Source organism: Crocuta crocuta, unplaced genomic scaffold, assembly GCF_008692635.1.
Source record: "Crocuta crocuta isolate KB4526 unplaced genomic scaffold, BGI_CrCroc_1.0 scaffold233, whole genome shotgun sequence".
NCBI classification, from domain to species: domain Eukaryota; kingdom Metazoa; phylum Chordata; class Mammalia; order Carnivora; family Hyaenidae; genus Crocuta; species Crocuta crocuta.
In genome coordinates, this window is record NW_027529526.1 from 2,004,800 (window position 1) to 2,019,476 (window position 14,677).

The 14,677-nt window shown below is 38.4% G+C and overlaps 1 protein-coding gene across 7 annotated transcripts in view; it reads left to right on the forward strand.

The window, feature by feature from the left end:
• The window catches only part of UEVLD (UEV and lactate/malate dehyrogenase domains), a 50,630-nt gene that overhangs the window by 30,946 nt on the left and 5,007 nt on the right, over window positions 1–14,677 (forward strand). For 5 of the 7 annotated variants that reach the window (XM_077761091.1, XM_077761093.1, XM_077761092.1 and 2 more), the window contains 4 exons: window positions 3,312–3,482; window positions 4,717–4,890; window positions 11,220–11,283; window positions 13,961–14,084. In XM_077761091.1, the coding sequence (XP_077617217.1) occupies window positions 3,312–3,482; window positions 4,717–4,890; window positions 11,220–11,283; window positions 13,961–14,084 (533 nt within the window). Of the gene's footprint in view, window positions 1–3,311; window positions 3,483–4,716; window positions 4,891–11,219; window positions 11,284–13,960; window positions 14,085–14,677 lie in introns of those variants that run through there. The other 2 variants (XM_077761094.1, XM_077761097.1) reach the window with 2 other exon arrangements.

The following is a 14,677-nucleotide window of genomic DNA, read 5'->3' on the forward strand; positions in this document are numbered from 1 at the left end:
TTTCCCTTTATTGAAATAAGTCTTCAGAACATGGGGTTATCTGTGATTTTATTACACTTCCCAAGTTATGCCTAAGTACCCAGCTGAGTATTTAAAAACTACTGTAGGAGATTGATAGAAATGGAAGCAGCTTAAAGTTTAGATGGAAAGACACACGTGGAAGATGTAAACAGTGATTCATGACAAGAGAACAATGAGGCAATATATGATTAATTGCCAAGAGAATGGTATAGACAGTGAGCACTCCTGGAGTTGAGTGGAGTGAGGTACTACTTTTGGCTAAGTAGGATGGAGGTCTGTGGTAGGTGTACCGGGATTAGGGAAATTTGGATTGCTCTTGGGGGGAGGTGCTGAATGTGGCTGTCACTAAGTATCTAGATCTTGGAGATGGAAAGATGAGTAAGACACAAACAATCCCTGCTCTCACAGAGCTCATAACATGTTTAATATTGTAAATAGCTAAACAGATATCTATCTAATGTGTGGTGAGTGCAGTGAGAAACATGCCAGCTAGAAAGAATTTGAGGGGTGCCAGGGTGGCTCAGTCGGTTAAGCGTCTGACTCTTGGTTTTGGCTTAGGTCATGATCTCATGGTTTGTGAGTTTGAGCACCATGTCCCAACTCTGAGCTGACAGCACAGAGCCTGCTAGGGATTCTCTGTCTCCCTCTCTCTCTGCCCCTCCCTGGCTCACATGCATGTTCTCCCTCAAAAATGAATAAATAAACATAAAAAAAGGAAGAAAGAATTTGAATAAGAGTCCTATCAGGGGGGCGCCTGGGTGGCTTAGTTGGTTAAGCGTCCGACTTTCGCTTGGGTCATGATCTCGCGGTTCGTGGGTTCGAGCCCCACGTCGGGCTCTGTGCTGACTGCCGGCTCAGAGCCTGGAGCCTGTTTCAGTCTGTGACTCCCTCTCTCTCTGACCCTCCCCTGCTCATGCTGTCTCTCTCTCTCTCCTAGAAATAAATAAAACATTAAAAAAAAATTTTTTTTTAAAAAAAAAAGAAAAAAAAAGTCCTATCAGGGAAGTGAGAGAGATATGCTGGGAAGAATAGGGTCCAATTCTACTTGAGCCAAAGGTTTACATAGGAGAGTACAAGAAATACTAGTTTCTAGGCTCAGAGGAAGAGAATAAAAGGCTTGTAAGCTTGGGAAACCTTATGGAGTACGAAGCCTTTCTTGTACTTTTGAAATCCTTTTAGACAGCTACTACTTTATTTATTCATGAGGCAACCTTGAGGGCAATGGCATATGTATCATTCAAAGTAGAGGAAGCTAAAGGGAGGAAAGAAAATAAAATGATCCTGACAAAATAGGTTAGGACCAGATTTTAAGGTCATAAATTGAACTGTTCACTGATAATTTGGTAATATGGACAAGTCACCTAATCTCTCTAAACATCAGTTTCCTCATCTTTATGAGGGTTTTGGACTCAGTTTCTAAATACAACATAGTGCTTAACAGCACTCTACAAGCCAGGTTCCCTGGGCTTGGATTCTGGGTCTGCTACAAATAGCTCTATGATTGAGTACATTACTCTTCTATGCCTCATATTCCCCATCTGTAACATAGGGGCTATGACCCCGTAGTGTGTTGTAAATTAGATTAAATGAGTAAATATATAGAAAGCTCTTAGAATAGTACCTGGCATATAGAAGTGGTCCAGAAGTGTTAACTATATACCTTTCAACTCTTGAGGTTTTGACTCATCACTGGGTATCTACTGTGAACTCTAGAACACAGGAATTATTTAAGAGTACTCATGAAGAGGGGCGCCTGGGTGGCTCAGTCGGTTAAGTGTCCCGACTTCAGCTCAGGTCATGATCTCACCACTTGTGGGTTCGAGCCCCACGTCAGGCTCTGTGCTAACAGCTCAGAGTCTGGAGCCTGCTTCAGATTCTGTGTCTCCCTTTCTTTCTGCCCCTCCCCCACTCACACTGTATCTCTCTCAAAAATAAATAAATGTTAAAAAAAACTTTAAAAAAGAAAAAAGAGTATTCATGAAGAACCATAATTAAAATCCAGGACTCGGAACACCTGGGTGGCTCAGTTGGTTAAGTGTCTGACTTTGGCTCAGGTAGTGATCTCATAGTCCGTGGGTTCAGGCCGCGTATCAGGCTCTGTGCTGACAGCTCAGAGCCTGGAGCCTGCTTCAGATTCTGTGTCTCCCTCTCTCTCTGCCCCTCCCCTGCTCACTCTCTGTCTCTGTCTCTCAAAAGGAAGACATAAAAAAATAAAATAAAATCCAGGACTCAGTTTTTGGATCTACTATCCCCACGACAGTGTCAGAATAGGAGCTAAACTTGGAAAGTACATTTCCCAGAGGATGTATTGCAGAAGTGCTTCCTTCTGAAAATGGTTTAGAGAGATGGCCGTAGAGGCTTAATTAAGAATATAAACACTGGAATCTACTCCTTGTCTCCCTGGGATGCTAATATTAATTTACAACTGTTGACTAATGCCATCTACTGTGTTATTTTTCTGTTGTCTCTGATGCTGATAAAGCCTGGCTACTGTTTTGACACGTACTTAACTATAAAGCACATTGTGTAATAGAGAGTAACGTAGTTGTAAAAATGTAAAATTGCGTATTGTGTGCTTCAAGATCAGAGGAACAAGTCTAGAGAAAAGCTTTTCTTAAGTTGTTACAGTTGCTTACCTAGGCCCCATTGAAAGAGGAACCTAAAACCAAGGATACTGGCTTCAGTATAAGGAAGTCTATAAAAAATTGGCCAAGATATTTTATCTTGATACAAAGATTTTCCAACCATTTTTTTTTCCTCTTTGGAGTAGAATCCTTCGTAAGTAAAACAGACGCAAGCAGAGCTACTCTGCCTAGAGAGGTCAAAGTAAACAGTGTGGAACTGTGCCTACCAGCCTTCTTTCCACATATTCTCACACCTTCCATGTGGCCTGTGAGTCACTGTCAAAGAATTCTAGGGCTCCTAAACTCATAGTTTAAAAATTAGTGACTTAATTGATTGTAGGTTCATTTTGCCTATTACATATTACTTATTTCTCCTAGTTATGCATTATAGAAAAACTTAAATCCTTATTTTTAGCTTCTGGGTCCTGCACTTTATTTTCTTTATCCCCTTTTGTTCTCTTTCTCCCTTTGAAATACACTCTTGCTTTTAATTATCTTTCTGGAGACAAACCTCAGCCCTCTATATATTTCTATGGATATAAGATTGATCTGGAAGGCCAATATACCTAAAGGCTCTCCACTTGTAGAAAAGAATAAGAAAAACAAGAACAAGAACTTGACGAAAACCTAGATATTGAGCTCAGACTATTTCTTTTTATTCATTAGATTTGTCTGCCTCTGCTCATTCCAAGGTGGTGATCTTCACAGTCAACTCTTTGGGTAGTTCTCAGTCCTACCTTGATGTGGTACAAAGCAATGTGAATATGTTCAGAGCCCTCGTCCCTGCTCTGGGACATTATAGTCAACATGGCGTCCTGCTCGTTGCATCTCAACCAGGTAAATGGTTTTATTTTAAATTAATCTGATGGTCCAGTACATGAATAGACTTGCCAGTACTGATAAAAGTCATAAAACTATATTATAAAAGGACAACTAGACTATTTAGTCAAATTATTCTTATACTGAGCAATACAGTACAACCATATTCTGTCAACCGGTTACTTCTTATGACTCACATTAACTAGAAGTTTTTTAACTTGGGATTTTTTATGACACATCACCATCATTCTGTTCCAGGTTGTTGGCCATGTCTTCTTCAGTGAGAAAAAGGTTACACACCGAAGAGAAAAATGCAGTGGTTTATATGAAAGACCTTTTGTTAATTCTAAAATGTAAAATGTTAGTGGGCGTGTCAATGTGTGTTTCTAACTTTTTTGTATATTGCAAAGTATTTTGAGAACTGGTTTACTTACAAAAGAAATATTATCAAAGAATTAAGTGGTATCAGACTCCAGTTGATGAACAGATTTTCTTAATGTTCCCAGTATAAGGGTATGGTGTGTATTTTGATTGTTTTCCTATAGTAATAGGTTGAGGGACACTGATCTCTTTCATTCCTGATGTCCTTTTGGCATGGCAGAAAAAAGTAGTTGTGTTTTTGTTTGTTCATAATGTTGCACTGTATGGTGGTAGTATATGATCATTATTTTAATTTAAAAATAGAAATTCACCTTAAGATAGGTATAAAAGAGGGGTGCCTGGGTGGCTCAGTCAGTTGAGCATCTGACTCTTGATTTGAGCTCCGGTCATGATCTTGTGGTTTATGAATTTGAGTCCTGCATTGGGCTCCATGCTGGAGGCACAGGGTCTGCTTGGGATTCTGTCTCTCTCCTCTCTGCCCCTCCCCTGTTCATGTGCTTGCGTGCACACTCTCAAAAATAAACAAACATTTAAAAAAATTTTTTAAAGATATTAAAAAGACCTTGATCAATGAAATACAAATATTCTTTTCTGGTTTTCTATGCCTAGTTTTCATCTTTCTTACTTAACTAGGAAAATATCTATTTTCCACTCTTAGTTTATATTTAACAACAAAGTTATGTAAAATCATGTTGAAACCTGGTTAGTGTTTTTAATATACATTAAAAATGCCTAAAAGTGCATTTAGGACCTAAGAAGAATATGTAGAAGCTCTAGTATGCTTATTAAAATAATAATTATTTTGTTTATGAACTAGACTAGAAGTATATTTTTTAAATCTTTACATTTTTACCTTGTGTGCAATTTTTAGTGGAAATCATGACCTATGTGACGTGGAAACTGAGTGCATTTCCTACAAATCGAGTGATTGGAATCGGATGTAATCTGGATTCACAGAGATTACAATACATTATTACAAATGTTTTGAAGGCACAACTAGCAGGAAAACAAGTATGGGTTATTGGTGAGCAGGGAGAAGACAAAGGTAAGAAATGTATTTTTAATAGTTATATTGACAACCTGAGTCCCCAGTGGCCATGATACTCAGATATAATTTGAGGATTCCAGGATAGGTGCACTTACTTGGCTTTTGTTTCACAGGCCCTGTATTGTGATTAGGCTCTTCAAATATGTCATTCTCATTTGTTTACTTTTCTGTAAGTTTAAGATTAGGCAAGACTCCCTACTTTCATATTTTTTAGTTGAATTTCAGAGTTTAGGGTTAATTTGAAAGTTTCATTTTCTAGAGAGCCACATTCATATAAACGCTGAAGCATATATAGAACTCTTGCCTTTATTCTCCCAATACTTCACTGTTGTTCCTGTTTCCTAAGTTCAGACTTTCNTTTATCTTTTTCACCAGCCACTTGCTCTCTTCCTACCACACAAATCATTCCATTCCCCATACCGGGAAGCCCCTTTTCCTATCCCAAAAGAATACTTTTCCCTATTCAACTTGAGAATCTCTTCCTTTTACTCCTTTACTGTGTCCCTCATGCCGTAAAGTGAAGTTGGTCAAGTAACAGAATTGCTCGTTATCTTCATTTTGTTCAGTTTTATGTAATTAAATGAGTAGTGCCTACTCTGTATGCAGTACTGTATAGAGTGTTAGTGTGATATAAAAGAGGCATAGAGCGTGGTCTCTTCCTTCATCATACTTAAAAATTATTTTAGAACAGTAATAAAAATATTTACACGATATTTTAGCTAACAGTGAAAGTATAGGAAACTATTTCATTAAGTGCCAGAATGAGTATTTTAGACTTATAGATAGTGCTTAGCTTATGAGTGAGCATTTAACCTGCATTGAAATGACTGGAGAAAATTCTATACAGGCTGTCATTGAACTGGACTTCGGAAGAATGAATAGGATTTGAATAGAGAGCAGAGTGGGAAAGATATTCCAGGAATGGGAAATCAGAAGCAGGCGAAGGCACATAGTATGTTAAGTATGGCATGTGCATAGGATAAAAAAAAAAATCTAGACTAGTTGTTGCAGAGAGTTTCATCCGGATAAGCCTGGGTGAAATCACATTTTGGAGATCCTTGAACACCTGATTGAAGAGTTGGAAAGTGATTCTCAGGCAGAGGGAACGCATTAGAGGTATTTGAGCATGAGAGTGATATGTTGAAAGGTAATTTGGGGGCAGTTAATCATTACTTCATCATTTGAATGACATTACTGTTGCTTAATTTAGCATGTAGGTCCTGTGGGGGTAGAGCACAATGTGAAAAAGAATTTCTCTGCCTATGAGGAGGTGATCCTTTAACTGGAGATCTGAAAAAAGAGCAGGCACATTAAAAGTTAAATGAGGGTCAGTCAGTCCACAGTGCCACAAAGCAAATCACCTTCTCAAAACTATTTCCTTAAAATTTCAAGTTTGATGTCATTAAAACAGAATATTAACAGTGATTGTATCTGGGTTAAAGGTATCTTTTGAAAATTTGTACTTGTCAGTATTTTCTAATTGTGTCATTATGGATATATAGTATATGTATAAGTTTTAAGAAATTTTTAATAAAATGCAGAAATATTTAAATCTGTGTAAATTGGTACCGGCTACCTAGAAAATTCAGTGCCAGAGAGAGTCAAGTTGTAGAAGAAACCTTTACAAAACCTGACACTGTGATTGAGTAGAATGACTTTTCAGGCTCAGAATGCTCCCTGACGCTGAACACTAATCAACAGGACCCTGAAAGAGGATAGCAAGCAAGAACTTGGGGCAGATGACCTAGAGGAATGCATCTCTAGGGCTGCAAACAAACCTGAGGTCCCATAGTTTACTCAGGAGTGCCATTTGAGTTCTGGGGCCGTGTTGATCTCTTGCTTCTCTGAATCTTGCAGATCTCCAAGTTTAGTTTGCTATTTCCCTTCTTGTCTACCCTGTAAATGATGGCAAATTAATAATGATAATAACCAAAATTGTACCCTGTACTCTCATGTATTAATTCAGTCTTCCTAAATCATACTCCTTTTTTCAGAAACTTTGACTGGCTTCCTCTGACCGAACTGTTAAATTCCTTTCCTTGGCATTCAAGATGTCCCCAAATCTAGCCCTAACCTTTCTTCCCAATTATAATTAAGGAGGTAGAATATTATTTGAGAACTGGAAAGGACCCAAGGGATCATTGATTACATTTTGTTTTAGGGACCCAGCAATGGATATAGGGATGGAGAGAGTGACCTGCCCAAGAGCCTAGTTTTTAGGGTCAAAGGACTAAAGCCCAGGTCTTGTGCCTCCCAGCCCTACCCCACAGTTTTGCTTCAGCCAGAGGGAACTTTGCCCTTCTCCCCCTCTCTCAACATATTCAAATCGCTTCCTTTGAGGTCTAGGTCAAGCCCTCCTTATTGACACCGTGAAGCCTTTCCTTAGACCGTGTTTTACACTGTGAATCTTTTCCTGGTCACATCACTCCACAGTGATTTCTTCACTTTAATTACTTTAATAAGTAATCACTTTAATTACTTTAATAAGTAATCACTTTAATTACTTATACAGTAATTAACCATATAACTGATAAACATAAAGTTTATTCTTTTGTTAAACTGCTCCTTATCCTGATCTGATTTGAGTATTTTGTGTGCATATGTTCTTACTGAAAGTGTAAATTATTAAGCTGTTATTTTAGTTGAAAAAGTCATACATTCACATGACAAAAAATTAAATAGTACAAAAAGATATATGCAGTAAAAAATAAGTCTCCCTTTGATGCCAGATACTCGGGCTCTCTCCCTAGATTCAGTCACAGTTACCAGTCTCTTATGTAACCTTCTAGAAATGTTCTCTGCATAGATAAGCACATGTATGAAATATACGTACATCATCCTGCACCTTGCCCTTTTATTTATTGACTTGAGGTGCAAATGATTGCATAATGATATATAGATCTCACTCATTCTTTTCAACTACTGGATATGTCAGTCTCCCTAATAAGTTACAAATTTTTAATGAGTAAAAATATTTCCAATATGGTTGTATTCATATTTCAAATTGTAAAGAGAAAATAAAGGATAGTGCAACTTGACAAATAAGCCTGAGGCACAGTGCTGACTGCTGTTATAGATGTGTAAGAACCTGACTATATCTTTAGGAAGCTTAGATCTAACACAGGAAATGACTGTAATGAAAGGCAGCATTGATTTGCTGTGAGAGAGGTCCAAGGGAAGTATGATAAAAATATAAGGAAGAGATATGGTAATTCTGTCTTGAGCTCCCAGATGGGAACGAGAGGTAGAGGGATGTAGGTACACATGCATTGGGATCACTTAAGTGTAATATTTTGTACTATTTGGCATATATAAAAGAATACTTATGTGTTTTAAAGCATAACAGTAGAACATTCATGAATCAATTAACAACATTACCAATACTACTGAAGCTACCAGTGTTCTCCCCAACCCATCTCCCTGTGTCCCGTCTAGACACCACCATCAAATCAGTTTTTATCCTGTTTTGTACTTTGTTTCAGAGATAGATATATCCATACTAGGTATACTTACCTTGGCATTGGAGCCAGAAATGGATAGAGGCTCCCTCTGCTGGTTTCACGTGTAGACATCAACTGGTTATATTTTTGCATAAGTGACATCACCACAGTAATAGCAATTATAATTTATGGAAAGCCAACTGCATGTATTAAATATGTTGCATATCTCATTAAAATTTATAAACGCTCTGTGAAGGAGATGGGGGTTTTCCAAATTCATAGATGAGGAAGCTTAATACTCAGTAAGGTTAAGTCCTTTGCCCAGGATTACATATCTAGTAAGATTTGAAGCCTGGTCTGACTCCAGAGCTGTGCTGCTTCTTTCCTGTGACTTAATTAGGTAATTTATCTAAAACATTTAGTACAGTATCTGGCATAGCGTAAGCACTCAGTAAATGGTAGTTTCTGTTACAGCGATCAGCAAGACGGCGATGAATAGAAAATTGGCAAAAGGACACGTAAAACTACTGTTTGAAGTAAAACAACATAGGATTTGGAAACAGTTGTAAGAATAGCAGGTGTGCAAATAAAATTAATTTTCTCTTTAAGTATTTCAGAGACAAATGGCAGCTACAGCGTGGGGGAAGAATCCCATGACATACAAAACCCTTTAGGATCAGTTTCTTACTTCCCTTAGCAGTTTCACCTTCCGCCATTCTGCCAGACCTTCTATGCTAGTCAGATGGTCAGCCTACAGGTTCCTGAATGATTTATACACTCTCATGCCCTCTTGCTTTTTGCACCTGATTCTTCCTTCGTTCTAGCCTGAACTTGGCTAACTCCAGCTTACCCTTTAAGACTGGGCTTGAGTGCCACCTCTCTCAGGAAGCCTTCTCTAATTATCCATGTTCAGTAAGTTCATGCCTCTGTTATAACCATTATCACATTATGTTATAATTGCATATTTGCCTGTCTGTTTACCCCACTGACTATAAGCTCCTTGACCTTGGCATGGCCTCAGTAAAAGTGTTTTGAAATGAATGAATGATCCTGATACTATCTTGTCGTGACCAAAGGTCATTCATATTATTCCCCCCAAATTAGATAGTCAGCAGAAATATGCTTTGGAGCTGCTATTTTCAGCTATGCTATTAACATCATATGTAAACTGTACATAACTCCTTCAAATGATGGTTAATCAGAGGGTTGGACCTCAGAATGGACTGTTAGGTCATCTGCCTTGGGCATCTGTCAGACACAAGGGAAGGTGTTATATCCAATGGAAGAGAGTTATCCCATGTTAATTGTTCATTAAAATTTGGGGGCAAGAGGACTGCTGTTCTTAAGGAATAGAGCCAGAAAGATTAAGACTGATTAGTTACAATATTTGAAAGGGCTCCCTAAAATAGGTTGAACATATATTAAAGGAAGTTTGAAGGGCTGGGCAGTAAATGAGCAAAAAAAAAAAAGTCCATCTGAACTTAATTGAAAATTCTAATAACTGTGTTGCAAGCAAAATTGAACATAGTGAAGCTTTCTCCCTCTCTCCATGCTTTCCTCATGGTTCTTATAAGTCAGGGCTCAGAGAGGAAAGAAAGAATGTGATACACACACTCTCATAATTAAATTTCAGGTTTTTCATGTCCTTTCTGAGTTCTCTTTTATTTCTCCCTTGCCCTTTTATTCATTCCTCTCAGGTCTGTAAATGCTGAAGTACAGCATTTACAGATATTTCCCCCAATTTTCTATCTATTGTGAATATACCAATGATGTACAAAAATTTTTTAGAAAAAAATTCACATATAACCATTCTGTCCAAGTAAAACATTTTTTAAATCCCTCAATCTGTCCACATATATTCATATTTTTCATATAAAAAATTTTGGTTTTTTTTTTTTTTTTACTTTTGAAAAATTTTTCAAATTTTTCCATAGTTTTCAATTAAACTGTTGCCAGTATGCTTTCTTCTTTGTTACTATAATTACAGAGTGTGCGTGAAGTCGGTTCTGCATCATTTCCGGTGTATTCTTTACTATGGTAAAAATATGTGTGAGAGGACACACAGGGTCCCTGCCCCCTGCAAGCTTGTAATCAGCTTGCGGGAGAGTCGTCCAGATACATATGGCGTCCTTTGTTGCTGACCCATCACTAAATGGCTTAATTGTGAATGCAGTTTAGAAGACATATATCTTAAACATAGTCTTATATATTCAAATGTATTTTTGTTTTGCCTACCCAAATACAGATTTGTATCAAAGAATGTCTTCACGCAGATGAGAAATAGATGAACATTAGAAGGGTTTCAAAATGTTTCTGGCAATTTCTATTTAACGTTAAAATGTGGTGTAAATAGCCAGTTGATGCTCATAGTTTTGAATTTTTGAATTGTTTTTCTAAATGCTATAGTGAGAAGTAGCTGAAAAGGTCCTCTTAGCCACCAGGACCCTGCCTCTCTAACAGCTGTGGAAGTCTAGCCAAAATAGGTGACTGAATTATTCCTCACCTGGTGAACGAAATGAATCCCTGTGTGTTTCCCAGTGGAGCAAATGCCAAGTGCTTTCAGTGCTTGGGAGCCCATTATACGCAGTCTGCTGAGAAAAGAAAGCTTTCTGCTTGGACAGGAAAACGGCCCTGGTAGGACCATGGTTGATGAGAGGGCACAGGTGAAGAGGCCGCAGATAGGCTCTGGGGATCACGTCTTCTAGAGGATTGTAGCCCCCACACAGTTGGCACAGCGTGCCCAGTGGAAAGCTAACTATTGCTAGAAAGGGGGAAAAGTGTTTCAAGTTTAATACAGATACCCTTGACTACAAATGATCATTTATCACATCTTAATCCTAAGGGAGTCGTTGGCAAAGTATAATTAATTTTCCCTTTAATTTTTAGTGCCCACATGGAGTGGCCAAGAAGAAGCAATGAGTCATAACTCTCAAGTGCAGCTGTCCAACAGGTAACACTGAACATCGATTTGCATTTACCCAACCAAAAATCATACTTCGTAGCTACCATAATAACAACTGTTTAAGCAGCATTGATTTACCAGGCTTCCTCAAACTAAACTAGCTAGTATGGACAGCTCTAAAGTACAAAGGAGCAATGCTTTCTCATCTTTGATTTCTTATCTGAAAGTAGATCCAAGAGTGCTTTACAAACTTTATTTCAGATATTCAATGGACACATACAGGGTAGAAGAGGTTTCCTATTTGTAATCAGTGATTTCCTACTCTGATATGTCAACATCTGAGGATATTAAGAATTTTCTTTTTTGTTTGTTTTTAATTTTTTTCCCCACATTTATTTATTTCTCAGAGACAGAGCACAAGTGGGGGAGGGGCAGAAAGAGAAGGAGACACAGAATCCAAAGTAGGCTCCAGGCTCTGAGCTGTAAGCACAGAGCCCGATGCGGGGCTCATACTCACGAACTGTGAGATCATGACCTGAGCCCAAGTCAGACGCTTATCCGACTGAGCCATCCAGGCGCCCCAGAATTGTCTTCATATAGGGACTCCTGGGTGGCTCAGTCAGTTAAATATCTGACTTTGGCTCAGGTCATGATCTTGTGATTCGTGGGTTCAAGCCCCACATCGGGCTCTGCTGACAGCTCAGAGCCTGGAACCTGCTTCAGATTCTGTGTCTTCCTCTCTCTCTACCCTTTCCTCTTACTCTCCTCTCCCCATCCCCCGTCAAAAATAAACATTAAAAAAAAGAATTTTCTTTTTTTTTACATTTATTTATTTTTGAGAGACAGAGTGTGAGGGGAGGAGGGGCCGAGAGAGAAGGAGACACAGAATCTGAAGCAGACCCCACGCTCTGAGCAGACATTCAGCACAGAGCCTGATTCAGGGTCTCGAACCCACAAACCATCAGATCATGACCTGAGCTGAAGTCAGACACTTAACCAACTAAGCCACTCAGGCACCCCTTTTTTTCTTCTTCTTCTTTTTTTTAAAAAATTTTTAAAAGAATTTTCTTAATATAGAATTTGTCCATACCACTTAAAGTTAATATGTATTAATTGGGGACTAGTCTAATATGAATGGGCAGGCCATATTATAAGTTCAGGCAAAAACAAAAGTGTGCATAAATCCTTGTATTTTTGCTTTGATCAGATACCTTCCAAGGTCCGTGCCCTACAGGTTGTCCACACACCATGTATTTTTTTTAAGTAGGCTCCACACCTAGCATGGAGCCCCATGCAGGGCTTGAACTCATGACCCTGAGATCAAGACCTGAGCAGAGATCAAGAGTCAGACGCTTAACCAACTGAGCCACCCAGGTGCCCCATGCACCATGAATTTTTATGCCATCTATTTTCCCACCATCACATAATAACATACATTTCTGCAGTTTGAATGGTGGAGACTTTTAGCTTTAAAAAAATTTTGTTAATGTTTATTTTTGAGAATGAGTGAGTGGGTACGTGGCAGAGGCAGAGAGAGGGAGACAGAGTATCTGAAGTGGGCTCCTCAGAGCCCAATGTAGGGCTCAAACCCACGAACCATGAAACCCTGACCTGAGCTGAAATCGGATGCTCAATCTACTGAGCCAGCCAGGCGCCCCAAGACTTTCAGCTTTTTAAACCTTCAGCTTAAGGTTTTTAGACTGTCACACCGGGAAAGAATATTCTCTTACTGAGAAGAGTAGTGGATTGTATAATCCATTCTAATCTGATTCTCTACATAATCCTACATATATAAGGAAGAAGTTATAAAAGAAAGTCAAACATGTTTATTTAACTTAAATCATTTTCTGTTTTTACACAGAGAGTGTATGCTCTTACAAAACTTCGTATACTGCAGACATCTGTAAGATAGAAAGCGAAAAGCTGGGGCTGCCCCATTCTTCAGAGACAAGTGTTGTTAGCAGTTAACACGTCCATGTGTCCAAACATTTTCCCAAAGCTTATGCCAACTACCATTATTATTTTGGTTACTTGTAGAATGGTAGGTTTATGCTATTCATATTGTCTTGCAACTTGCTTTGTTTCCTTAATAATAAATCTTGGACATGTTTCCATATTGTTCATAGAAATCTTCATTCCTCTCCAGGGCTATATACAATACTACATTCAGATAGTGATTGATTTAACCAGTCCTCTTTTGAGGAGTTGTTTCCAGAATTTTTTGCTGTCTCATACAAGACAAACATGCATATATTTGCATGCTGGAGCATACTGCAGCAGAACAAAATCCCTGAAGAGGAATTTCTAGATCAGATGTTACTAAATCTTCCTCCTAAAAGATTGTATCACATTCACACGCAACTGCAGTTAAGAGAATGCCTGTTTCTCTAAAGCTTCTCCAAAAGTAGTTACCATTCTTCTTAAATTTGCCAATTTTGATAGGCAGTACCGGTGTAATGTTCTAACTCATATTTAGTTAAATATTGGTAGAGGTGAGCTTATTTTTATGTTATTAGGCCATTTGTATTTTCTCTCTGAACTACCTGCCTGACATTTTAAGAAAAGTTTAGTCATTAGATTATCCGTAGGCTTTCCTAATAATTACTGCGTAAGTCTTATTTCTGACTAAAAATATATTTAATTAAGACCTCAAACAGTGTAAAACTGAATGTGCATATTTTTGTGCCTTTTCTGAGATTTATTTATTTATTTTTTGATAACCCAGAGCCATGGAGGTGTTACGGGTCAAAGGTCAAAGATCCTGGTCTGTCGGACTGTCAGTGGCTGACCTGGTTGACAGTATTGTAAATGATAAAAAGAAGGTACATTCTGTGTCAATTTTAGCAAAGGTAATTGCTGTTTTTTTATACTCATCATATGTCAGTCTTTTATATTATTAATATAAATCCAGAAAAAGTGCTGCTCAGATTGTACCCCAGGTGTCTTTGATATTGCTGGCTTTTAGAGTAACACACTGGAAGAGACAGTTTGGCCTAAACCCTATCCTGCACGGTTACGGGAAATTTGGACGTCTAATAGGTTGCCCCTCACCCCCATGTAATTTGGGGGAAGCCTCAAGAAACATTTATATATTCCATAAAGTTCTTCCAGTTTTTTTTTGGTAAAGTCATTTGTCACTTTAGCCAGCCACGCCACCCCAGACTGATGTGCTAACTAGTCTTAGCTGGTCGGCAGTCTGCTTGTCCAGTTCAGTTTGTCTTTTACCACTTTATCCCAAGCATAAAGTCCCTAAAGCACAGCTAAGACAAGGCACAAATGCTTAACCAATTTTCTTGAAAACCTCAGAATATCAGGATAGAAATAAACATGGAAAGGAAAACTCAAAACAGGTTACTGTATTTGACTGAGCCTCTCCCCAGGGAACCCACTCTGACCATCTTTTTTCTTGGCCCCCAACCTGCTACCCATATGGCAGGGGCCT